We start from the raw sequence: 26372 nt of genomic DNA, 5'->3' as shown, positions 1-26372 counted from the left end.
AGATTTGTCTGGACCAATTGGGCCGAATAGCCTGTTTCTGGACTGTAATTCTATGAATCTAATTTTCTATAGTTGGATTTGAACTCTTAATCTCTGGATTGTTAATCAGCACCATAGCAATTCTGCTGCCATATTTGGACACATGCCTCCTAATACTTCTGTTGTGGGGCTATTGGTGCTCAGCTTGTTGCAGACTTTATTCCCCTTAAATAGTCAGACCAAGTTTCAGCATTTTAAATCAGTTGTTTATAACTAGTAGGCCAGCTAGTGGAGAACCAGAGCCCTGAATATAGCTTAAAGTTTATTTATTAATGTCACAATTAGGCTTACATTAACACTGCAATGAAGTTACTCTGAAAATCCCCTAGTCACCACACTCCAATGCTTGTTCAACAGGTGCCAGAGTGTGGCGACTAGTGGATTTTCACAGTAACTACATTGCAGTGTTAATGTAAGCCTACTTGTGACATAATAAATGAACTTAAACTTTAAAATTGAGGGAGAATTTAGCATGGCCAATGCACCGAACCAGCACATCTTTTGGACTGTGCTAGGAAACTGGAGTGCCTGGAGGAAACCCACACAGACACGGGGAGAATGTGCAGACTCCGCACAGGCAGTGACCCAAGCCAGGAATTGAACCCAGGTCCCTGGCACCGTGAGGCAGCAATGCTAATCTTTGTGCGACCATGAATGTGCGATTATACAAAAATATATACTTCCATATTCGATTTCAAGTAATTAACATATACAATCAGAGTTATACATTTGTTATCTATGTCCACTCACAACTATTTATTAGAGTTACATCATGTATAAGATGCAGGTGTTATGACCAAGTCACAACATCTGCACATCTACTTCATTATAATATCCAACCAGTGTAAAGGTTTAAATGTACCAACTGATCGCTTCTCAGCCTTTTGGCTAAGATCAAGTGTGGTCTGCTGATGCTGCACTTGGTTGAGGTCATTGGGTTGCATTTAAGCTTCATTTTCATATGAAGCAATTTTTAAAAGCGGCATCTTGGCCTTTTGGCTAAGATGCAAATGAGATCAAGCCTTGGAGGAGGAAACCTCTGCCTACTCCAATCAGCTTGGCTCATGTAGATCAGGCCCAAGACAGGGTAGGGGTTGCATACCCTGTCTTGTCAGCCTGGATTGGAAATGTCTCAACTTGTTGAGACTCTGAATTGGACTTGATTTGATTGAATTGGAAAAGTATAAAAAAAAACCTGATCTAATCTATCACCGGCTGCAAGTTGTCTTTAACATCATGGCTGGTGCCTCGCTTATAGATATCAATTCCTTCTCCTATGTCCAGTTTTTCAGGGTTAATGAATACTCTCAGACTAGAGAGATGTGAGAGATAAACAGACTCTGTGTTCAAGCCATAAAGTATGTCGCCTCCCCATGTTATCTTTAGAACAGTTGGTTCTTTAAACACCTTCATATTGTTTCAAAATCTGTAAGGAATGTCACCTGCAATGTTTCTGCCTGAAAACGACAGCCACAATTTTGTGCCTTTGTGTTAAACTGTGTGTGTAATTTTTCTGTAAAACTGCACCTTTTGACCCTTTCACTGAGTATGATTATTAGTATGGCTACCACTAGCCCTCTTCACCTTCTTTGAAGATTTTAGCTGAAGGCCTCAGCCTTGGAGGGCCTCAACCTTTCTGGGCTTGGATTTGATAGTTTTGCCCAGTGCTGTGTCTGACAGCTGAATTTGGGATGTGCAGTCTGAGTGTGTGCAGTGTATCTAATTTCCCAGGATACCAGAACGCTTCAATCAGCTACACTGAAGCAATATTTTCCCTAGCTTCTAGCAATGTGTTTTCTTCAAATAAGTTGCGAAAACAAGGGGAGAAATTTCAAAATCTTCATTGAATTAACATTTCTTCTGAGTGTTTTTATATTAAACACATACTCTAAGATAAAACTGGTCTTCACCAGCACGACACAAGCTCATAGTGAATTAATAGCCCGTTTTACACTCCCATCTGGCTCTCTTTTCCATTGCCCTCACGGTCTGGGCAGAAGAAAGAAAGTAGCCATGTTGACTGCTCCTAGTCACTATCCAGTGTTCCTGTCGTAAACAGAGGGTGTGTGACAGTCAAGTGAGGGAAAATAAAGGACTTGTATCTGATCCCTACACAGGGGAATGGCAGACTGGCACTCACTGCGGAACAGTCTCTAACTGAGGAGTCAGTCCCTTCAGCAAAAGAGGAGAGAGAGTTGGGGGAAATCATGTTTCCTTTTCCTGTTTTACAGAAGGATTGCCCCAGAGAATACACAGAGAGGATAGACACTGCGGATAGATCCTGACCATCACCCACAGAACAACTGCACAAGTGTGAGAAGACATCCAGTCCCTTCACAGGTGTGGAACCTTCCATCAGAACCAACCTTTCCGAAGGTTCGGTTGTGGGTGATCGGTCAGGATGAGACTGGGAAGAAGTGCGAGTGAACTCCAAGTGTGGTGAGAGCTTCAATCATTCATCGAGTGTCATGAACCACTGACTCATTCCTACAGGTGAGAGGCTGTTCAAGTGTGAGGTGTGTGAGAAGGACTCCACAGGATTATAAGGTCCCATACTACATGAGGCGCATCTTTTGTAGAACTGAAAACACAAGGGCTGCTTCATGGAAGAGAAACCATTCAAGTGCGAGGTTTGCGATCAAACCTTTGCACACTCATCAACCCTGGTGAAACACCGGCGCATTCACACAGGGGAGAAGCCGTTCAAGTGTGAAGTGTGCGACAAGTGCTTTGCACAATCATCGGGCCTCATGTATCATCGACGCGTTCACACAGGGGAGAAACCATTCATGTGTGAGGTGTGCAAGAAATCATTCTCACACTCATCTCACTTCCGAAGGCACCAACGCATGCATACTGGGGAGAAACTGTTCAAGTGTGAGATGTGTGACAAAGCCTTCACAAACTCATCAACTCTCCTGAATCACCAACGCATTCATACGGGGGATAAGCCGTTCAAATGTGAGGTGTGTAACAGGACTTTTGCACGATTATTGACCCTGGTGAATCACCAGCGCATTCACACTGGAGAGAAACCATTCACATGTGAGGTGTGTGATAAATCATTCTCACAGTTACCAAACCTCCGCACACACCAACGCACTCACACAGGAGAGAAACCGTTCAGGTGTGAAGATTGTGACAAGACTTTCACCCGATCCTCTGATCTCCTGAGACATCAGCGAATTCATACAGGGGAGAAACCCTTCAAATGTGACATTTGTGACCAAGCCTTCACACAGCCATCAACGCTGCTGCAACATCAACGGGTTCATACTGGGGAGAAACCGTTCAGGTGTGAGGTGTGTGATAAGGGCTTTGCTCAATTATCGGGGCTGGTGTATCATCGGCGCATTCACATGAGAGAAACTGCTGAAGTTGTGCCACCGAATGTTCATAAAATCGTTGATCACTAAACACCGACATATCCACAATGAGGAAAAAACATTCAAGTGTGAGGATTTGTGACAAAGCCGTCTCAAGCTCATTGAATTTCCTGCTCCATCAGAGGATCACGGGAGAGTAACTTTTAAAGTGTGAGATTTACAATAAAGATTTTATTATGTCTTCAACCATCCTGCGACAACAGAGGATTCACACAGGGAGAAACTCTTCAGGTGCAATTTGGTGATGACCTTCACCCACTCCTCTCTCCTGAAGCACCAGCAGATCCATACTAGACGGAAACTATTCAAGTGTGAAGTGTGTGATGAGGCTTTTGCACAGTCATTGTATCTCCTGGTCCATCAATACATTCACATTGGAGAGAAACACTATTGTTGTGAGTTCTGTAATAAAGCCTTCATACAGTTGTTGGATTGTTAAAGAAACTCAGTAGGTGTCGGGCGTGTGTGTGTGTGTCGGGCGTGTGTGTGTCGGGCGTGTGTGTGTCGGGCGTGTGTGTGTCGGGCGTGTGTGTGTCGGGCGTGTGTGTGTCGGGCGTGTGTGTGTCGGGCGTGTGTGTGTCGGGCGTGTGTGTGTCGGGCGCGTGTGTGTCGGGCGCGTGTGTGTCGGGCGCGTGTGTGTCGGGCGCGTGTGTGTCGGGCGCGTGTGTGTCGGGCGCGTGTGTGTCGGGCGCGTGTGTGTCGGGCGCGTGTGTGTCGGGCGCGTGTGTGTCGGGCGCGTGTGTGTCGGGCGCGTGTGTGTCGGGCGCGTGTGTGTGTGTCGGGGGTGCGTGTGTGTCGGGGGTGCGTGTGTGTCGGGGGTGCGTGTGTGTCGGGGGTGCGTGTGTGTCGGGGGTGCGTGTGTGTCGGGGGTGCGTGTGTGTCGGGGGTGCGTGTGTGTGTGTGTGTGTGTCGGGTGATGGGAGTTTCACTGAAACCATGCGTAATGTTTGTACACTCCTTTTTGGGAGGACTACTATCCTGAGTATGGTGAGGGAGTGGGGATGAGTCTCGGTGGTACGGTAGCATAGTGGTTAGCACTGCTGCTTCACAGCGCCAGGGACCCGGGTTTGATTCCTGGCTTGGGTCACTGTCTGTGTGGAGTTTGCACATTCTCCCCATGTCTGCGTGGGTTTCCTCTGGGTGCTCCGGTTTCCTCCCACATTCTGAAAGACATGCTGGTTAGGTGCATTGACCCAAACAGGCGCTGGACTGTGGCGACTAGGGGAATTTCACAGTAACTTCATTGCAGTAAGAATGTAAGCCTTACTTGTGACTAATAAATAAACTTTACTTTTACTCTACAGACCCGAGTTTTCTTAGCCCATCATACCTCAATGTAATAAAGGTGTGATATGTTCACATTACACTCTTCCAAGATTCATTTCATGTTCTGGGAAATATCTTGAGTCATTTCCAAGTGCAGTGTAAATTTAGTTGGTTCAAATTTTGTTATAAGCTGAATATTGTATTGTTGTCTCTCTGCTGTTATATCAATCTTCGGTATAGATTTATAACTCAAAATAAATTAACCTTTTATCTGAACCCAAGCTACCTGTTTTGTCAGTATGGTGTGTTCCTATTCACTGAAACACTCAGGAGCCTACAGTAAGAGCCCTATACACAATATATTGGTCAATGTCACTGTGCGCTGGTATACTTCCTCCATCAATGGGTTTCGAATTTCCAGTTCACAGGAAGCAGAATGTTTCTCTAACAAAGTAATACTTGCATTTACATATCAACTTTTATAAACTCATGGTATCTGAAAACACTTTACAGCCAATTAAGTGCTTTTTGAAGTATGATCACTGTTGTAATGGAGGAAATATGGCAGCCAATTTGTGCACAACTAGATCCCACAAACAGCAGTGTGATGATCAGCAAGTAATCTACTTCAGTGCCATTGTTTGCAGGATCCATATTGACCAGGAAATCAGGAATAACTTCTCTTCTACAGTGTAGTGTCATGGGATCTCAGGGAAGGGGAGAGATACCAGGACGCAGTGTTCCAGGAGGCAGTCACACCCTTTAGATTAAATACTTTGAATTCGGCCAGTGCTCAGGGACAGGAGGGTGTGGCTGCGAGCGAAGCAGGTAGAGGGATCCAGGAGGTAGGGTTGCAGGAGTCTCAGTCCCTGAACATGTCCAACAAGTTCGAGATTCTTGCTCCTTGTGTGGGCGGGAACAGGTACTGCAGGGAGGATGAGCAAATTGACCACGGCCATGGTACATTCAAGTGGGAGGAGAAAAAAAAATGTAGTCGTAATTGGGGATAGTATAGTTAGGGGCATTGACACTGTTCTCTGTGACCAGGATGGAAAGTCCCGAAGGTTGTGTTGCCTGCCTGGTGCTCGGCTTTGGAATATCTCATCTGGGCTGCAGAGGAACTTGGAGTGGGAGGGTAAAGATCCAGTTGTTGTGGTCCACGTAGGTACCAATGACATAGGTAGAACAGGAACAACAGTTCTGCTAAGGGAGTATGAACAGCTAGGAGCTAAATTAAAAAGCAGAACCAGGAGGGTAATAATCTCTGGACCACTACCTGAGCCACGAACTAATTGGCACAGAGTCAACAAGATTAAGGAGGTAAATGCGTGGCTCAAAGATTGGTGTGGGAGGAATGGGTTTGAATTCATGGGACATTGGCACCAGTATTGGGGAAGAGGGGATCTGTTCCATAGGGACGGTCTTCATCTGAATCGTGCTGGGACCAAAGTCCTGGTGAATCGTATAACTAAGGTTGTATATAGGGCTTTTAACTAAATAGTGGGGGTGGGTGGGGGGTGGGTTCAGTTGTATGGAGAATTAGAAAATCAAAGTTAAAGGAGAGGGTAGAAGTGCAGGTTAATGAAGCTGAAGGCTCAGGAGAGGTTAGTAAAGTTTCCAGACCATGTAATAGAACAGAGAGTATAGAAGGTGGCAGGAATCTAACCTCAGGCAGAGCAAAAAACGTGGCAAGCATGAGAAGGGAGGTGAGAATGCAGGATTGAGGGTGTTATACCTAAATGCGCGCAGTATACACAACAAGATGAATGAGCTTGTTGCGCACATTGAAATTGGCCGGTACGATATTGTGGGCATCACGGAGACGTGGCTGCAAGGGGATCAGGACTGGGATCTAAATATCCAAGGATAGGTGTCCTATCGGAAGGACAGGCAGATGGGCAAACGGGCGGGTTTGCATTGTTAGTAAGGAATTAAGTTAAATCGATAACAAGAAATGATATAGGATCAGAAAGCATAGAATCTCTGTGGGTAGAGTTGAGGAATCGCAAAGGTAAAAAGACCCTGATGGGAGTTACGTACAGGCCCCCTAGCAGTAGTCAGGATATGGGACAGAAAATAAATCAGGAGATAGAAAAGGCATATAAAAAAGGGAATATTACAATAATCATGAGGGACTGGGAAAATCAGGTAGGTAGTGGATCCCAAGAAAAGGAATTTGTGCAATGTCTAAGAGATGGTTTTTTTGGAGCAGCTTGTGACAGAGCCTACTAGGGAACAGGCAATTCTGGATTTGGTGACGTGTAATGAGGCAGACTTGATTAGGGAACTTAAGGTGAAGGAACCCTTAGGGAGCAGTGACCACAATATGATAGAATTTACCCTGCAGTTTGAGAGGGAGAAACTGGAATCAGATGTAATGGTATTACAATTAAATAAGGGTAACTACAAAGACATGAGGGAGGAGCTGGCCAGAGTTGATTGGAAGGGGAGCCTAGCAGGGAAGACAGTGGAACAGCAATGGCAGGAGTTTTTGAGAGTTATTCGGGAGGCACAACAGAAATTCACAGGTAGATAGGGTCGTAAAGAGTGCTTTTGGTAAATTGGCCTTTATAAATCAAAGTATTGAGTATAAGAGTTGGAATGTTATGGTGAGGTTGTATAAGACATTGGTGAGGCCAAATTTAGAGTATTGTGTGCAGTTTTGGTCACCTAATTGCAGGAAGGATATTAATAAGGTTGAAAGAGTGCAGAGAAGGTTTACAAGGATGTTGCCAGGACTTGAGAAACTGAGTTACAGAGAAAGGTTGAATAGGTTAGGACTTTATTCCCTGGAGCGTAGAAGAATGAGGGGAGATTTGATAGAGGTGTATAAAATTATGATGGATATAGATGGAGTGAATGCAAGCAGGCTTTTTCCACTGAGGCTAGGGGAGAAAAAAACTAGAGGACATGGGCTAAGGGGGAAAAGTTTAAAGGGAATATTAGGGGGGGGTTTCTTCACACAGAGAGTGGTGGGAGTGTGGAATGAGCTGCCAGATGAAGTGGTGAATGCGGGCTCACTTTTAACATTTAAGAAAAACTTGGACAGGTACATGGATGAGAGGGGTGTGGAGGGATATGGTCCAGGTGCAGGTCAGTGAGACTAGGCAGAAAAATGGCTCGGCACAGCCAAGAAGGGCCAAAAGGCCTGTTTCTGTGCTGTAATGTTCTATGGTTCTATTCATCCCAAGGAGGCGGAAACATGCTAAGGGGAGTACAAGGCATCCATGGCTGACGAGGGAAGTCAAGGACAGCATAAAAGCAAAAGAAAAAGCATACAAAGTGGCAAGGATTAGTGGAAGGCCAGAGGATTGGGAAGCCTTTAAAAGTGAGCAGAGGATATCTCAAAAAGCAATAAGGGGGGAGAAAATGAAATATGAGTGTAAGCTAGCTAGTAATATGGGAAGAATTTTTTTCAAAATATAAAAGGTAAGAGAGAAGCAAAACTAGCCATTGGACCACTGGAAAATGAGGCTGGAAAAGTAATAATAGGAAACAAAGCAATGGCAGAGGAACTGAATAGTTACTTTGCATCAGCCTTCATGGTGAAAGACACCAGTGGAATGCCAGAGCTCTAGGAGAGTCAGGGGCAAGGTAAGTGTAGTGGCCAATACTAAGGAGAAGGTTCTGGGGAAACTGAAAGGTCTGAAGGTGGATAAATCACTTGGACTGGATGGACTACACCCCAGGGTTCTAAAAGAGATAGCAAAGGAAATTGTGGGGGCATTGGTGGTGATCTTTCAGGAATCACTGGAGGCAGGGAGGGTACCAGAGGACTGGAAAGTAGCGAATGTAACACCACTGTTTAGGGAGGGAGGCAGCAGATGGGAAATTATGGGCCAGTTAGACTGAATTCGGTCATTGGCAAGATTTTAGAGTCCATTATTACAGATGAGATCGCAGAGTACTTGGAAGTGGATGATAAAGTAGGACTGAGTCAACACGGCTTTGTCAAGGGGAAGTCATGTCTAACATCGGTTAGAGTTCTTTGAGGAGGTAACAAGGAAGTTAGATAAAGGAGAACCAGTGGACGTGATTTATTTAGATTCCCAGAAAGTCTTTGACAAGGTGCTGCATAGGAGACTATTAAATAAGCTAAGTGCCCATGGTGTTAAGGGTAAGATCCTGGCATGGATAGAGGATTGGCTGATTGGCCATATGTATAGACTATTTTCTAAATGGGAAAATGCTTAGGAAATCAGAAACACAAAGGGACTTGGGAGTCATTGTTCAAGATTCTTTTAAGGTTAACGTGTAGGTTCAGTTGGCAGTTAGGAAGGTAAATGCAATGTTAGCATTCATGTCGAGAGGGCTACAATACAAGAGCAGGGATGTACTTCTGAGGCTGTATAAGGCTCTGGTCAGACCTCACTTGGAGTATTGAGAGCAGCTTTGGGCCCCATATCAAAGGAAGGATGTGCTGGCCTTGGATAAGGTCCAGAAGAGGTTCACAAGAATGACCCCTGGAATTGAAGAGCTTGTCATATGAGGAACGGTTGAAGACTCTGGGTCTTTTCCACATTGGAGTTTAGAAGGATGAGAGGGGATCTTATTGAAACTTATAGGATACTTCGAGCCTGGATAGAGTGGACGTGGAGAGGATGTTTCCACTAGCAGGAAAAACAAGAACCAGAGGGCAAAACCTCAGGCTAAAGGGATGATCCTTTAAAACAGAGATGAGGAGAAATTTCTTCAGCCAGAGAGTGGTGAATCTGTGAAACTCTTTACCGCAGAAGGCTTTGGAGGCCAGGTCATTAAGTGTCTTTAAGACAGAGATAGATAGATTCTTGATTAATAAGGGGATCTGGGGTTATGGGGAAAAGGCAGGAGAATGGGGATGAGAAAAATATCAGCCATGATTGAATGGCGGAGCAGACTCGAAGGGCCGAGTGGCCGAATTCTGCTCCCATTTCTTACGATCTTTCACATTCGCTTGAGAGGGCAGACAAAGCCTTGGTTTAACTCATTTGAAAGAGTACGTTGGACAGTGCAGCACTCCCTCAGTACTGCACTGGAGTGTCAGCATCAGAACTCAAGTGAGACTTGAACCCACCACTTTCTGACTCCGTGACAAACGAGAGTGCTAATGAAGCCACAGCTGACAATAACTGGCAGCCCTTACAAAGGGCCATCTGGACTCAAAACGTCAGCTCTTTTCTCTCCTTATAGATGCCGTCAGACCTGCTGAGATTTTCCAGTGTTTTCTTTTTTGGTTTCAGATTCCAGCATTTGCAGTAATTTGCTTTTAACATAATATTTCTGTTGCACTTGATTCCGTTCATAAGAGGTTAAGTCCCAAAGCAGTGTACAGATGAAAGTTTGATTTGATTTAAAGTGGTAACTAGTTTTGAGCTGCAGGTGTCAGTGTTGTCTTTGTGTCTGGGTTCCTGAAGCTGTGAAAGGTGGTAAATTTCCTGGTATCAGCTGGAATGGACATCTTAAGGAATTGTCTCCAATCAGTCCAGCTGATTAACCATTCTGCTTTCATTCATTATTGAAAATCTTATGGAAGTTCGATTGTTTAGACACAGTTCTAACAGTCTGTCAGGAATAAAACTCGGTATTTTAGTAAATTTTTGACCTTGTTTTCAAATCTCTCTATGGCCTCTCCCCTCCCTTTCTCTGTAAAGAGTGAGAGGAGTGGAACAGAATGAAAGTGGAATGGGGAAAGGAAGAGACCGCAGAGCTAGGAAAAAAGTAGAGGGACAGAGGAAATAGAGAGATGAGGAGAATAGGGGGAGTACATTACATAGTGCCTCCTGTGTCCCTCTCTCCTGTCCATGTGCTGATCCCACCACTGCACATCATCACTACCTTGGATGCTGTGGGCCTTCGTCTTCCGATCTGCTGTCAAACACATCCCAGGCTACACATCCCACACTGATGTTGTCAGTTTGAAAGCCTCCGAGGATGAAGAATGCTATTCCCACACCAGATATCTCTGTCAAACATTTACCAGGGGAACTGAGACAGCAGCTGTAATAAGTGAGGTTTTATTCAGATGGGACAATGACAAGTTTAAATCCCAACCTGATCTGCTGCACAAAGTCGCCTCCGTTTCACCAGTCAGTTTTCCAAGCTTCAGGAAACTCATGTTACTCCAGAAATATTTGGATTGGCTGTGAGAGACATCAATCAGAGAGCCCACCCACTCTGCCCATTCTCTCCTCTTCCTCTTTCACAGCTGCTTCACTTCCTGTAGGGACTGAAAACCAAGTGAGGAGATGGTGAGTGAAGGAGCAGAATTTATAATAATTACATTGCATAATCTCCACACTAATGTTCAGGCAGTCTGACTATCCTGTGGGGAATCAGGTGTGGGAATGCACCTTATGCTGTGTGAGAAGATCCAGCTGAGAGACCTGTTTATTCGGTGCTTTGTGCTGAGCTGTTTGATTGGAGCTGTGTGTTGGATATTGAGTGTGTTTATTGGAAGCATTTCCCTTCTGATTTACAGGCTGAGTTTTGTTGATGGGTTATTACTGAATATGAGAAGGTGAGGTGGAATTATTGGGAGGGGCAGAGTGAGGATTCTTACTGGTTTCCTGTTGTTGAGTTGGGAGCTGGTGATTATCCTGTGGACTATGAATGCTCAGTTTTGTTTGTGTGTTGGCATCTCAATGTTTCCTGTCTTTTCAAATCCTTCGAAGAGTTCCTCCCACTCTATCTCTGAATTTTAGAGAGGGTACTCGTGCTACCAAATAAACCTGTTGGACTTTAACCTGGTGTTGTGAGACTACTTAATCTGCTTACCCCAGTCCAACGCCGGCATCTCCATATCATGGCTACCTCCTTATTGCAGTAACTGACTCCTTAACTAACAATGCAATGCCTCCTCCTCTTTTACCCGCTCCTTTATCTCGCCTGAAAATTCTATATGTTGAGTTGCCATTCGTGTCCTTTCTTCAACCACGTCACTGTAATGGTTACTATATCACACTTCCATGTGTCAATCATTGCCCTCAACTCATCCTTTTTACCTGCAATACTCCTGGCGTTTAAGTAGAAGCTATTCAACCTTGCCGTACTCCCTTGAAACTTAATACAGCTACACTCCCTCTGACTTGATTGTTTTACTGTATTATGCTGTGTCCCTATTCTGCTAACAGCCTGAGTCCTCTGCTCCTGCTGAATTAGTTTAAACTCCTCCCAACAGCTCTAGCAAAGGATGTTAGTCCCAGTTTGGTTCAGATGTAGACTGTCCTGCTTGTACAGGTCCCACCTTTCCCAGAAATTGTCCCAGTGATCCAGGAATCTAAAACCCTCCCTCCTGCAGCAACCCACACATTCATCTGTGCTATTCTCCTATTTTTGTGCTTGTTAGCACATGGCACTGAGAGAAATCCATAGATTACAACCCAAGAGATCCTGTTTTTAAGTTCACTGCCTAACTCTCTGAATTCTTGATGCAAGACCTCATCCCTCTTCCTATCTATGTCACTGGTACCAACATGTCACCCTCCCCCTTCAAGATGCCCTGCAGCTGTTCAGTGAAGTCCCGGATTCTATTCTGACAGCAAAAAAAGAGAAACTGTAGTGATTTGAGGAAAAGCTCCAATGTGTTCAATAGCAGAGTGTTAAGCTGGTGAAAATGTCAATTAATTCTTGCAAAGTGCTGGAAATCAAGGTTGGAAAGCTGATGGAGTCATGTCAACATGAGACAAATGGACTAAGAATAAAACTTGCACATACTGTGACTGAGAATCAGAAGAACTGCTGAATCATCAGATACAAACAAGTCAGCTCCCAACTGGGTGAGAGATTGGGAAGGCAACATTGGGAAATAAAGCCGAGTTGCAACAAATTTGGAAACAGGTTGAAGACTGTGATCACTGCAAAGAATTATTTTAACAAAAATGGGCCATTTAAAATTGTCAGTTATTTAAGGGTACTTCAGATGAATATCAAGAAAAAGAGAAGAATTATTTTTTTAAAAACTGCAGGAGATGCAACTGGAAATGGCTCAGACCAAACTGAGTGCAAAACACAGGTGGAGGAGAAAGCAGATTCATTAAATAAAGAACTACTCTTGTCCAAGCTGAAGATTTCTTGATACTGAAAGGAAGAGATTAGTAAATGAAAGAGATGTGTGAGAACTGGACAAAGAAGCAATTCAGGCAGAGAAGGAAACTGGCATTACATGCCAGAACAAGAATGCCGAAATGGTCACACTAATAGAAAAGCAGAAGAACAAATATGATAACATGGTCAATGGAATAGAAATACTAAGAAGAGAAGGAACTTTATCACATGATCTCAGTACTAGAAACAGAGTGCCATGACCATTACTTCACGTGGAGCAGACCAAATTGTGAATGAGCTACTGTATTGTGATGAAGGTAAGTGCATGCATTGTAGAGTAAGGTACTTGACAGAGAAAAGGATCAATGGAGGATTGGAGAGTGACACTGTCTACAGACTAAAGTATGTTGTCCTTGGTTAGTGCACAGACTAGGACAGAACTCAGAAAGCAGCAAGCCTGTATGGAAGAATCCCATGCAAGACTATATTGGGACTCTGCATAATTGAAGCTTTCTAGAAGAAGTGTTATATTAAATGCAAGTCTCAAGATCCCTCCATTGAACAATTGCTACATCAATTTACAAATGTCCAACTTGTGTGTATGATGTTTATTTAGAATGTGAGTTGAGTAAATTGATCTTGAAGATTGTCTAAGAAAGTTAAAGGGGGAGGGATGTAGTGATTGTAGTGTCTGTCTCTTTATGAGACAACCCATGAGATTCCATAGAATCATCAAATCACTAAGTGCAGAAGAAGGCCATTTGGTCCATCGAGTCTGTACCGACTCTCCAAGAGCATCTTAACCAGGCCCCCACCTGATCCCTGTAATCCTGCACATTTACCATGACGTAAGTATCATGGGACACTAGGAGGAAATTTACCATGGACAATCCACCTAACCTGCTCTTTGGAGTCTGGGAGGAAACTGGAGCACCTGGAGGAAACCCACGCAGACACGGGGAGAATGTGCAAACTCCACACAGACAGTGACCCAAGGCCAGAATTGTACCCAGGTCCCTGGCACTGTGAGGCAGCAGTGCTAACTACAGTTTCACCCCTTCTCATTCATTCTCATTTCATTACAAAAAAAAACATAAAACAATAAAATACCCTCTCACACATTCATTCTATTAGCAATGGTCAATTTTATATTTTTCAGTCCTAACTGGACTCCTTTAAGTTCTGGACAGGGCATCTGCAATCACATTTGATTTCCCAGGAATGTCGGTGATTTTTAAGTGGTACAATTAGAGGAACAAACTCCAATAGAATAACTTGGCTTTCTGGGTCTTAAACTTTTTCACAAAAACTAAAGGATTGTTAATATCAGTATAAACTGTGGTCTCTCAGACATATATCTCAAAAGTATTTTGAGAGCCTGTAATAAACCAAAGGTTTCCTTTTTTTGTGGAGTACAGTTTCTGATGCTTGTTGAGTTTTTTAGAGAAGTATCTGATTGGTGTTTCTATTCTGAATGTGTCATCTTATAGGAGAACTGTTAAAGTCCAGGGCTGCAAGCACAGGTTCACCTATTAAAATTGCTTTCAGCTTTTGGAAAGCTATCTGGCATTTCTCAGTCCATAATATCTTTGCTTTTCCCTTTCGTAGATCTGTCAGCGGGGCAGCTACTATGCTAATGTTTGCGATGAACTTGTGGTGGAACCCACACATCTCCAAGAACCTCATGATTTCCTGTTTTATTTTGGGAACGTGGAACTGGGCTATGGATTAAATCTTGGTAGCCAGATTTGGACCCACTACATGTTCTAGTTAGATCACTTTAGCCTTAGCAATCTTACTCTTTGCCAGATTGACCATTAGGTCAGCTGACTGTACTCTCTGGAAATGGCTTCCAGTTGCTTATTATGGTTTTCCAAGGTGCCACTGTACACTAGGAAGTCATCAAGGTACACTACTCAATTGGGTAAACCTGCCAATACCTGGTTCATCAGTCTTTGGAATGTAGTCGGATCATTTCGGAGTCAAAAAGGCATAACTCGACACTGGTATAACCCATCTGATATTATGAAGGTGGAGATTTCCTTTGTGAGGGCCATCAACAGAACCTGCCAGTATCCCTTGTGTCTTTGCAATATAGGAATTTTACCTTTACCAGCTGTTGGGCCCTGGTGTCTCCTGTAGTAGAAGGGTCTGGTAACTAAATGATTAATACTGGACTAAGTAGAATATTGTGCTCACACTGTGATGTAAGAAGACACATAACCTAGATCTAGGTTCAGTTTCGAGATGGGTAGCAATGTGAGCGGACCTAGTATGGGTCCCCTCCATACTGGAGGATAGCAAATGTTGTCCCCTTGTTCAAGAAGGGGAGTAGGGACAACCCTGGTAATTATAGACCGGTGAGCCTTACTTCTGTTGTGGGCAAAGTATTGGAAAGGATTATAAGAGATAGGATTTATAATCACCTAGAAAGGAATAATTGATTAGGGATAGTCAGCACGGTTTTGTGAAGGGTAGATCATGCCTCACAAACCTTATTGAGTTCTTTGAGAAGGTGACCAAAGAGGTGGATGAGGGTAAAGCAGTTGATGTGGTGTATATGGATTTCAGCAAAGCGTTTGATAAGGTTCCCCATGGTAAGCTCTTGCAGAAAATATGGACACATGGGATTGAGGGTGATTTAGTGGTTTGGATCAGGAATTGGCTAGCTGTAAGAAAACAAAGGGTGGTGGTTGATGGGAAATATTCATCCTGGAGTTCAGTTACTAGTGGTGTACCGCAAGGATCTGTTTTGGGGCCACTGCTGTTTGTCATTTTTATTAATGACCTGGATGAGGGCGTGGAAGGATGGATTAGTAAATTTGCGGATGACACTAAAGTCGGTGGAGTTGTAGACAGTGCGGAGGGAAGTGGCAGGTTACAGAGGGACATAGAATAGCTGCAGAGCTGGGCTGAGAGGTGGCAAATGGAGTTTAATGCGGAAAAGTGTGAGGTGATTCACTTTGGAAGGAGTAACAGGAATACAGAGTACTGGGCTAATGGTAAGATACTTGGTAGTGTGGATGAACAGAGGGATCTGGGTGTCCATGTGCATAGATCCCTGAAAGTTGGCACCCAGGTTGATAGAGTTGTTAAGAAGGCATACGGTGTGTTAGCTTTTATTGGTAGAGGGATTGAGTTTCGGAGCCAAGAGGTCATGCTGCAACTGTACAAAACTCTGGTGCGGCTGCATTTGGAGTATTGCGTACAGTTCTGGTCGCCGTATTATAGGAAAGATGTGGAAGTGTTGGAAAGGGTGCAGAGGAGATTTACCAGGATGTTGCCTGGTATGATGGGAAAATCGTATGAGGAAAGGCTGAGGGGCTTGAGGTTGTTTTCGTTAGAGAGAAGAAGGTTAAGGGGTGACTTAATAGAGGCATACGAGATGATCAGAGGATTAGATAGGGTGGATAGTGAGAGCCTTTTTCCTTGGATGGTGATGGCTAGCATGAGGGGACATAGCCTTAAATTGAGGGGTGAGAGATATAGGACAGATGTTAGAGGTAGGTTCTTTACTCAGAGAGTAGTAAGGGCGTGGAATGCCCTGCCTGCAGCAGTAGTGGACTTGTCAACATTAAGAGCATTCAAATGGTTATTGGATAAACATATGGATGATATTGGAATAGTGTAGATTAGAGGGGCTTTAGATTGGTTCCACTGGTCGGCGCAACATCGAGGGCCGAAGGGCCTGTACTGCAATGTAATGTTCTATGTTCTATGGTACAGAAGAGATTTAGTAGAATAGTTCCAGGATTGAGGGATTGTAGTTTTGTGGATAGACCGGAGAAGCTGCGATTGTTTCCCGGAGAGCAGAGAAGGCTAAGAGGAGATTTGTTAGAGATACTTAAAATCATGAAGTGTTTAGACAAGAGTAGAGTGAGACTGTTCCAATTGGTAGAGGGTTGATAACTAGATGTTACAGATAAAAGATGTTTAGCAAAAGAATCAGAGAAAAGTTAATGAAAAATGTTTTTGCACAACGTGGTCAGGATTTGGAATGCTCTGTCTGATCGGACATTAGATGCAGATTAAACAATAAGCTTCATTGGTTCAAACCTTGACTCTAAAGTTTACCCAGTGCTGCTCCTGACATCGCTATCTATTGGTTTGATGATAATCATGGAATGAGAACTGTGATGGAATACAATCCTGCTGCTGCTGATGGCTCACTGCTCCTCATGGATACCCAGTTTTGGGATCTGTCCTTAGCCTACTTCCCCATAGTGTGATGTACTGACTCATCAGTTGGAAAGGATTGGTAGTTTTCCTTGAGCTTATTTGACCTGAAGCCATGAGACTCCATAGAGTCAATATTGAAGACTTCCCCACCTGTCAGTGGGATGGGACATTCCCAGAGACAGTGAGGGGGGACTCTGGGATTTTTCCAGAATCATAAGTTTCAATGACATAGCTTCACAGTGATTGGCCTGTTTTACAGTCCATCTGATTGTCTTTTCTATTACCTTAATGGTGCCTGGGAAGCTGGGGGATCTGGGTGGAGGAAGAAAAGTAGCCACATTCTGTGCTCCTGGTCACTCTCCAGTGTTCCTACTGGAAGCAGTGTGTATGTGCCAGTTGTGAGGAAAAAGAAACACACAGTGGAATAGCAGACTGGGTCTCACTTGGAACAGACTCAAACTGAGGAGTCAGCCCCTTCAGCAAAGGAGGAGAGGGAGTTGGAGGAAATCATGTTTCCTTTTTCTGTTTTACAGAAGGATTGCACCGTACTACACCAGAGAATGCAGAGAGAATAGACACCGCAGATAGATCCTGACCATCACCCAAGAAACAACTGTACAACTGTGGGAAGACATCCAGTCCCTTCACAGCATTGCTCAACACAGAGAAGGTTGGGCAGTGAAACCATCATCTGGAAATCAGTCGAGTCAGGGAAGCTTTGACATATCATCAGATCCGAAACTGGTCAGTGTTGAGAAACCTTCCATCGTAACCAACATTTCCAAAGGTTCGGCTGTGGGTGAATGGTCAGGGTGAGGCTGGGAAAGTGTGTGAATGAACTCCAAGTGTGGTGAGAGCTTCATGAACCACTGACTCATTCCAACAGGGAAGCACTGTTCAAGTTTTGGGAGGAGGGGTTCACTGGATCATAAGGTCTCCTAACACACAAGGTGTATCTGTTGTACAACGTTTAACACATGGATGATAAATCATTCAAGTGTGAGGTGTGTAACAAATTGTTCTTGCGCTCATCTCACTTCCGTAGACATCAACGCATTCACACTGGAGAGAAACCATTCACGTGTGAGGTGTGTGATAAATCATTCTCTGAGTCATCACATCTCCGTGCACACCAACGCATTCACACAGGAGAGAAACCATTTGCGTGTGAGATGTGTGAGAAATCATTTGCACAGTTAACAAGCCTCCTGATCCATCAGACAATTCACACAGGGGAGAAGCCGTTCAAGTGTGAGGTTTGTGATAAAGCTTTTGTAACATCTACAAGACTCCTAGTGCACCAGAGCATTCACACAGGGGAAAAACCCTTCAGGTGTGAGGTTTGTGGGATGGCTTTCACCCAGGCGTCCAATCTCCTGATGCACAAGAGGATTCACACAGGGGAGAAACCATTCACCTGTGAAGTGTGTAACAAATCATTCTCGCAGTCATCCACTCTCCGCACACACCAACGCCTTCACACTGGGGAGAAGCCATTTAAGTGTGAGGTGTGTAATAAGGGCTTTGCACAACTGCCAGGCCTTGTGAGTCACCGACGCATTCACAGGGGGGAAGAAAACATTCACATGTGAGGTGTGTAATAAGGACTTTGAACAATTATGGGACATGTTGGGTTACCATTGTATTCACAGTGGGGAAGCCAAGTGAGGCATGTGACTGAGTCTCAGTCAGCAATGCTCATGAAACACAGACATCCACACTGAGGAAAATATGTTTGTGTGTGGTGACGGACAAAGACTTCACAAGGTCAACATCCTTCCTGATAGACTAGACAGAGGAGGAACGATTGCATTGTGAGGTTTGTGAGTGAGATGTTGTGACACTCACGAAACACTGATACATTCATACTGGGGAGAAACTGTTCACACCACACTGCATGACAAAGCTTTCACAAACTCTTCAAACTTCCTGGTTCATCAGAGGAGCTACACAGGAGAGTGTCCCTTCAACTGAGGTTTGTAACAAGACTTTCACCCACTCTTCTGATCTTCTGAAGCACCAGTGGATCCACACTGGAGAGAAAACATTCAGCTCTATGACAGTGCTTTCACACAGTCAGTGTATCTCACATTCACACAAGGAGAAACACCGTCGGTGTGAGTTCTGTAAAAAAAAAAAAAGCTCGCACAGTTGTTGGACCTCTTGGAACATCAGTGAACCTACACGGAAGACAAACCCTTCCAGTGTGACATATGTCAGGATTGTCCTATGGCGATAGGGCTTAGGTGGAATGTTCTGTTGGAGTTGGTGCAGACTCGATGGGCCAAATGGCCTCCTTTTCCACTGTAGGGATTTTATGAATTGTTTCATCTGCTCACCCTCTCTCACCAAACACCAACATCTCTACCTGGACTTGCAGCCAGCTCACCTGCTTCCCATACACTGAGAGTTGTTTGTGTTGTTTACCCTCCAGTGCTCACACAGGGGAGCTGTCCTTCCAAAGCACTGTCCGTCTATCTCCACAGGCTATCTCCTACCTTTCCCAGCATCAATCCAATCATTTCAAGAAGGCCAATTTTACTTTTGACTAGACAAATCATTTTCACAATCATCAAAGCTTCTAGTCCATCCGAGGATCCACATGAAATGGTTCACCTTTGAAGTGTGCAACAAATCATTCTTGCAGTCTCAGATTCTCTGTTCACACCAACACATTTACCTGGAAGTAAATGATCAGATGTGAGGTGTCTGACAAATCCTTTGTGAAGTTTTTGATTTCTTATTCTATCAGACAGATAGAGAAACCACTGAAATGTGGGGTGGGCAACAAACCATTAATACAGTCCTCTAAACTCCTGCTCCATCAGAGGATCCCTCAAGGCAGTAATCATTCAAGTGTAAGGTTTGTAATAAAGCTTTTTTGATGACTTTGATGTGAGATATTGGTGTGAGTTCTGTCAGAAATCCTTCACACAGTTGTTGGAGCTCCTAGAGCATCACTGAACCCAAACGGGATCTACCTAATCAAGTTCTTGCTAATCTGTCATCAGAGTGTGAATCTCTACACAAGTTCACTGCAGAGGATGTTCAGTGGTATTGGGACACAACAAGAAATAGCTTTCATTCACATCAAACAACTAGTGACAACAATGCCAGTGCTGAGGTACTATGATGTCAATGATGAAGTCACCCTGCAGTGAGATCCCAGTGAAACAGGACTCGGAGCAATCCTCATGCAGCCAAGACAACCAGTTGTGTTTGTATCCAAAGCATTAACACAAACTGAACGATGCTATGCACAGACTGAGAAAGAGTGCCTGGATATTATTTTTAATTGTGAGCATTTCAACCAGTATCTGTTTGGGAGAGAGAAAATGATGGTAGAATCTGACCACAAGGCACTTCAAAGCATCTTTCACAAAACACTTCTATGTGCTCCAAAGCTTTTACAAAGGATGTTATTTCATTTGTGAAGATTACATCTGCAATGTGTGTGTAGGGACAGACAAAATTGGAACAGACTAGAAAAAACAATTTTTTGTTCGAGTGTGATCATTTTCTTTGTGGACTATTTATGTGGAGTAACTTTCAAACAAAAACGGGGGTGTATGGCTCACTCTCTTTGTACACCTTGGCTTCAACTTGCTGTTGTTCAATCGAAATCTAAATATTACAGCTGCTGTCTCAGTTCCCCCTGGTAAATGTTTGACAAAGATTTCTAGTGTGAGAATAGCATTCTTCATCCTCAGAGGCTTTCAAACTGACATCATCAGTGTGGGATGTGGAGCCTCGGATGTGTTTGACAGCAGATCAGAAGATGAAAACTCACAGCATCCAAGGCAGTGATGATGTGCAGTGGTGGGATTGGCACATGTACAGGAGAGTGAGACCTGTGACAAAGTAATTTTCTCCTAGCTCTCTTCCTCTCTAGGTAGTTTTGGGGGGTGGTTAGAATTAAATTTTAACTATAGGAGTTTATTTTTATTAATGTAAATCATAGAAAACCAAGAACTTTGAAACAAGGTTAAGAAAGCCATTTTGAGACTAACACTAGTGGCTTCTTCAGCCATTTTAAATCCTGCATTATTGTATCACTGCATTAAGGTTAATTCAATGTCTTGAGTAAGACTTGATTGCGTTACCTAATTAGTTTGTTATTTCATCAACAACCAAAGTTGTTAAAGATCAGAAAACAAGTAATTTTCAGTTGAAGTATGAGGACATTGCAAGAAAACCCCAGGAGACGGGAACAGCAAGACACTGAGGTCTCTAGTCCTAGTGAAAAGGGCTTTGATCAAAATCAGATTAAACTTGGTAGAGTAAAGAAGCCATTTTCTTTTAATGGGAGATATATTGCTGTCCCTTTGAAATGGGTCTCATCAACTGGAAGATGTAATTAAAAAAACAATTAAATCAGCTCAGTGACAGGACCAATGGACTGGCCAGTCATGGCCTGACACTCACTGGTGTCAGAATCAGAAAATAATAGAAATATGAAATCTCGCAAAATCGAGAGGGCTGCAAGTGAAAGGAAGAAATTTTATATTTCAATAAATGTATCTCCAGTTGTCATAGAATCCTATAGTGCAGAAGGAGGCCATTTGGCCCTTCGAGTCTGCACCGACCACAATCCCACCCAGGCTGTATCCCTGTAATCCCATGTATTTACCCTAGCTAGTCCCCCTGACACTAAGGGGCAATTTAGCATCATCAATCACCTAACCCATACATCTTTGGACTGTGGGAAGAAATCGGAGCATCCGGAGGAAACCCACGTAGACACAGGGAGAACGTGTCCAAGCGGAAATCGAACCTGTCAGCTGAATTGCTGTGGGTGCTGGATTAACAATCCAGAAATTGAGATTCCAATGCAACCGTGGAAAGTTACATACATAGGATTACTGTGCAGAAACAGGCTATTCAGCCCAACTGGTCCATGCTGGTATTCATGCTTCACCCTTGCCTCCTCTCATCCCATCAGCATATCCTTTTGTTCCTTCTCCCTTATGTATTTATATAGTTTCTCCTTAAAATGTATCAATGATATTCTCTTCAACTACTCCATGTAGAAAAAAAATTTGACAAATGAAATTATCTGAATGAATAGAATCAAAATAAAAACATGAAATCTCTCAGATTGTCTAAAAAACCCAAGTATCATCCTTCAGGCCAGGGAACTTGCTACAATTGCCTGAGGGGCATAGAGGAGAAGGATGCAGGGGAATAGGGCAAAGGACATGGGGTGTAACACTGTGCTGACTTGGGCAATGATTCTGTTCTTAGTGAGTGTCTGTAATAGCGCCAGTGATCCAGGTTCAATTCTGGTATCGGTCACTGTCTGTGCGGAATTTGCACTTTCTCCCTGTGTCTATGTGAGTTTCCTCTGGATGCTCCGGTTTCCTCCCACACTCCAAAGATGTGCTGTATAGGTGGCCAGGCTAAAAAATTGCCCCTTAATCCCCCTGACACTATCAGGGTAAATACATGGGGTTATGGGGATAGGGTCTGGATTGTTGCTGGTGCAGACTCGATGGGCCTATACTGTAGGGATTCTATGATTCGGAGATTGATTCTGACATGTGGAGTAACTGTGAATCAGAGATTGACATTGGCTGTGAATCAGAGATTGACTCTGATTGGGGGAGAGACTGTGACTTGGAGATTGACTCTGTGACTGGGGAAGTGATCTGCACCTCTCTGTCGGTGTTTGCTCCTCACCTCATGCAACATCCTTTACCTGACCCCTCACTCTGCCTCTCACACCTCACTTGACCCCCATGTCCCTTTTCAGATTTAAAGCACAGCACATCTAGTGGTGGGAGGGTGCACTGAAGTCCAATATCATTGAGGAATAACGAGGATTGAATGGGGAACTTGTGGTGCAGTAAATAATGTCCCTGCCTCTGAACCAGAAGCTCTGATTTCAAATCCCACTCCAGCAATTCATGCCCAAGGAAGTTGTGTTCATAGCTCGGCCAAACAGGCTGGAAATTAATTTTTAAATTCTTCCAACACACCAAAGAATGGGAGAGATTCCTGGTCAGTCAGGTGATAGAAATAAATTGGAGCTTTTTCCATCACTTTCGACAGCTCCAGGCTACAACATGCAGTAAAAATGGATGTTGCCACAGCAACTCAGAATCTTTGGGACGCAAGTTGGCTGGACAGCTGGTGTGGATCAAATTGGTGTCAACAGCATAGGGTTAAATCCCTGTTCCGGCTGCGGTGGATTTTGGATCTGCCTCCTTGCCCTTCTACCTTTGCGTAGAGAACTTAAGAAGAAGATGGTTATTCTGAGGTGTGGTCATTGAACTGAAGACAAATAAAATAGAATGAGATATATACTCTACTTCAGCATCTGCTCATGCTTTGGCTCCGATGAAGGGTCATCCAGACTTGAAAGGTTGGCTCTATTCTCTTTCCATAGATGCTGTCAGACCTGCTGAGATTTCCTGGCATTTTCTATTTTTGTTTCAGATTCCAGCATCTGCAGTAATTTGCTTTTATCCAGACTCTAATTATTCTTTTGGGAAAGACGTTTCTCCTGAATTAATTAATTTATTATTGACCATCATATTTCTGGTCCCTGATTTTGGAATCCCTCAAACAAGTGAGAACATCTTTCCATTTACTGCCAAATCGTAACTTTATAATTCATCTTTTAAAGATTTCTATGATATCTCCCCCTCAGCCTTCTCATTTCTAGAGAAAAGTGTGCTAGTCTGTTCACTCTTTCCTGATTGTTACAATCCCTCAATTCTCAATATCATCCATATCAATGTATTTTAGCAACTTCTCCCGTTCCTTTCTATCCTTTTTTTCAATATGTTCATCTGAACTGTACACAGCTCTCCAAGTGTGGTCTAAACAAGGTTCTAGACAAGTTCAATATCACTTCTCTGCTTTTCAATTCTATTCCTCCAAAAATAGACATATGGTATTGTTTGACTTTTTATAAAATGTCTTTGTTTTTACCTTTAATAGTTAATGAATCTGTAGTTCTGCCCTTACAGAACTTGTAAATATATCCTTTGGTCCTCCCTAACCTCTCCAATTGAAATAATTTGTCCACATGAAGTCATAAAGACAAACTGTTGAATTCCATCAAGTTTCCATCATTCAACCCATAGTCTACACTTCCCTAAAGTGCACACAGCCGGCTCTTGGAATCTAAATCCTGTGATTGCTGGAAATCTAATAGAGATTCAGAAAATGCTGGAAATCCTCAGGTCAGGAAACATCTGTGGAGAGAGAAGCAACCTCTCTGCAGCCTTTGAGATGACCAACCACGCTATCCTCCTGTAACTCTTCTATGTTGTCCAGTCAGTGGAAAAGCTGTGACTTGTGCGACTTTTTCCTCTTCAGTTGTACACAGAGAATCTCCTGCAATGGTGAATCTTCCCACCGCCATCGCTCTGGTTCCTACCAAGGGTCAATCTCTGCTTTTCAATTCGATTCAGCCGCTCGGGCTCGCGCTTCCTCACGTTCCAACTCCCAAACCAACCGCTGCTGCACGCGATAGAACTACAACTCCCATCAGGCACCGCGGGCTGGCTCTCCCTGACTCCATACTGCCGCTCCTCACTGCGCAGGCTCCGGGGACTACATGCAGCATGGGTAATGTAGTTCCCATCGGCTGAGAGTCTGTCTCATCCGCACCTGCCCTGTGTGGGAGAGTGGGAAACCCCAGCAGCAGCTGCTGCCTTTCCAGAGGAGACTGGATTGTGATGGAGAATCTGAACAAGTGGGAAAGGAAGGACTGGAAAAGGCAGAACTCCCTGGATGATAAAACAGGTAGAATATAGGATGAAACAGGATGTCACCTTAATAATTCAACTGATAATCAGGATGTAAAGAGAGAGGAATAGAGACTGGCTACTAAATTATGGAAATGTTTGATAGACGAATAAATAGTCAAAATTAGTGAGATTATGGGTGGGTGAATTAGAGTCCAGAAAGGTGATGAAGACTCAGAGACAGAGCGAGGTGAGATACTAAAAGAGAACTTGGTCCTTACCCAGGGAGAAGATGCAACTGAAATCATATAAACAGAGGAGATAATTGAAACACTGGATGTGCTCAAAATGGATAAAGAGGAGGTATTAGAAACACTGGGGTACTTAAAGTCGCTAAATCACCAGGATCAAATGGGATGTACATCCTGGACACTGCGGGAAGTATGGAGTGATAATCTCAGAGATACTGGTCAGAAACTTACAATCTTCCTTAGATACATTTTGATTTGTTTTATTAATGTCACATGTATTAGTATACAGTGAAAAATATTGTTTCTTGCACGCTATACAGATAGTTCATAGAGAAGGAAAGGTGAGAGTGCAGAAGGTGGTGTCACGGTCATAGCTAGGGTGTAGAGAAAGATCAACTTGATGCGAGGTAGGTCCATTCAAAAGTCTGATGGCAGCAGGGAAGAAGCTGTTCTTGAGTCGGTTGGTACGTGACCTCAGACTGTTGTATCTTTTTCCTGATGGAAGAAGGTGGAAGAGAGAATGTCCGGGTTGCATAGGGTCCTTGATTATGCTGGCTGCTTTTCCGAGGTAGCGGGAAGTGTAGACAGAGTCAATGGATGGGAGGCTGATTTGCGTGATGGAGTGGGCTTCATTCATGACCCTTTGTAGGTTCTTGCTGTCTTGGCAGAGTAGGAGCCATACCAAGCTGTGATACAACCAGAAAGAATGCTTTCTATCATGCATCTGTAATAGTTAGTGAGAGTCGTAGCTGACATGCCAAATTTCTTAGTCTTCTGAGAAAGTAGAGGCGTTGGTGGGCTTTCTTCACTATAGTGTTGGCATGGGGGGACCAGGACAGGTTGTTGTGATCTGGGCATCTAAAAACCTGAAGCTTTCAACCATTTCCACTTCATCCCCATTGATGTACATGGGGGCATGTTCTCCACTACACTTCCTGAAGTCCATCTCCTTCGTTTTGTTGACATTGAGGGAGAGATTATTGTTGTCGCAGCAGTTCACCAGATTCTTTATCTAATTTCTGTACTCCGTCTCGTGATTGCTTGAGATCCGACCCACTACGGTTGTGTCATCGGGAAACTTGAAAAACGAGTTGGAGGGAAATTTGGCCATAGGTCATAAGTGTATAAGGAGTATAGCAAGGGGCTGAGGACACAGCCTTGTCGGGCACCTGTGTTGAGGATGATCATGGAGGAGGTGTTGTTGTCTATCCTTACCGATTGCGGTCTGTTGGTTAGGAAGTTCAGGATCCAGTCGCAGAGGGAGTAGCCAAGCCCCAGGCCATAAAGTTTGGAGATGAGTTTCGTAGGAATAATGGTGTTGATGGCTGAGGTGGTGCCAAGAGGACTGGAGAATTGCAACAGTTTTGTTGAAAAAAGATGGAAGGTTAAGCAATAAGTATGGGTTGATAAGGTAACGTTGGTGGTGGGAAAGCTTCTAGACCCGATATTCCAAGACAATTGTCTCTTCGCCAAATGTGGATTTAATTAATGAATGTCAGCATTTAATTTTTCAAGGCAAAAAATTGAAATCA

The 26372-nt window shown here is 43.7% G+C and overlaps 5 protein-coding genes across 6 annotated transcripts in view; all 5 read left to right on the top strand.

Annotated features, from left to right (window-relative positions):
• LOC144497040 (uncharacterized) overlaps nt 1–4970 on the top strand; it is a 74288-nt gene extending 69318 nt beyond the window's left edge. Inside the window, exon 2 of one of the 2 annotated variants that reach the window (XM_078217765.1) lies at nt 2271–4970. In XM_078217765.1, the coding sequence (XP_078073891.1) occupies nt 2643–3455 (813 nt within the window). In that variant the 5' untranslated portion in view covers nt 2271–2642 and the 3' untranslated portion in view covers nt 3456–4970. The remainder of the gene's footprint in view (nt 1–2270) is intronic. The other variant, XM_078217766.1, reaches the window with a different exon arrangement.
• The window catches only part of LOC144497015 (uncharacterized), a 507438-nt gene that overhangs the window by 256114 nt on the left and 224952 nt on the right, over nt 1–26372 (top strand). The gene's annotated exons all lie outside the window — the stretch shown is intronic.
• Nucleotides 1–26372, top strand: part of LOC144497025 (uncharacterized) — a 335427-nt gene that overhangs the window by 102239 nt on the left and 206816 nt on the right. The gene's annotated exons all lie outside the window — the stretch shown is intronic.
• Nucleotides 2653–26372, top strand: part of LOC144497048 (uncharacterized) — a 388053-nt gene continuing 364333 nt past the window's right edge. Inside the window, exon 1 of the mRNA XM_078217778.1 lies at nt 2653–2669. The gene's annotated coding sequence lies outside the window, so the exon portion shown is untranslated. The remainder of the gene's footprint in view (nt 2670–26372) is intronic.
• The window catches only part of LOC144497033 (uncharacterized), a 70582-nt gene continuing 61640 nt past the window's right edge, over nt 17431–26372 (top strand). Inside the window, exon 1 of the mRNA XM_078217754.1 lies at nt 17431–18451. Within this exon, the coding sequence (XP_078073880.1) occupies nt 17870–18451 (582 nt within the window). The 5' untranslated portion in view covers nt 17431–17869. The remainder of the gene's footprint in view (nt 18452–26372) is intronic.

This window comes from Mustelus asterias, chromosome 8 (genome assembly GCF_964213995.1).
Source record: "Mustelus asterias chromosome 8, sMusAst1.hap1.1, whole genome shotgun sequence".
NCBI lineage: Eukaryota > Metazoa > Chordata > Chondrichthyes > Carcharhiniformes > Triakidae > Mustelus > Mustelus asterias.
Note: the sequence above shows the minus strand (reverse complement) of the source record. Positions and strands in the feature narration are given on the sequence as shown.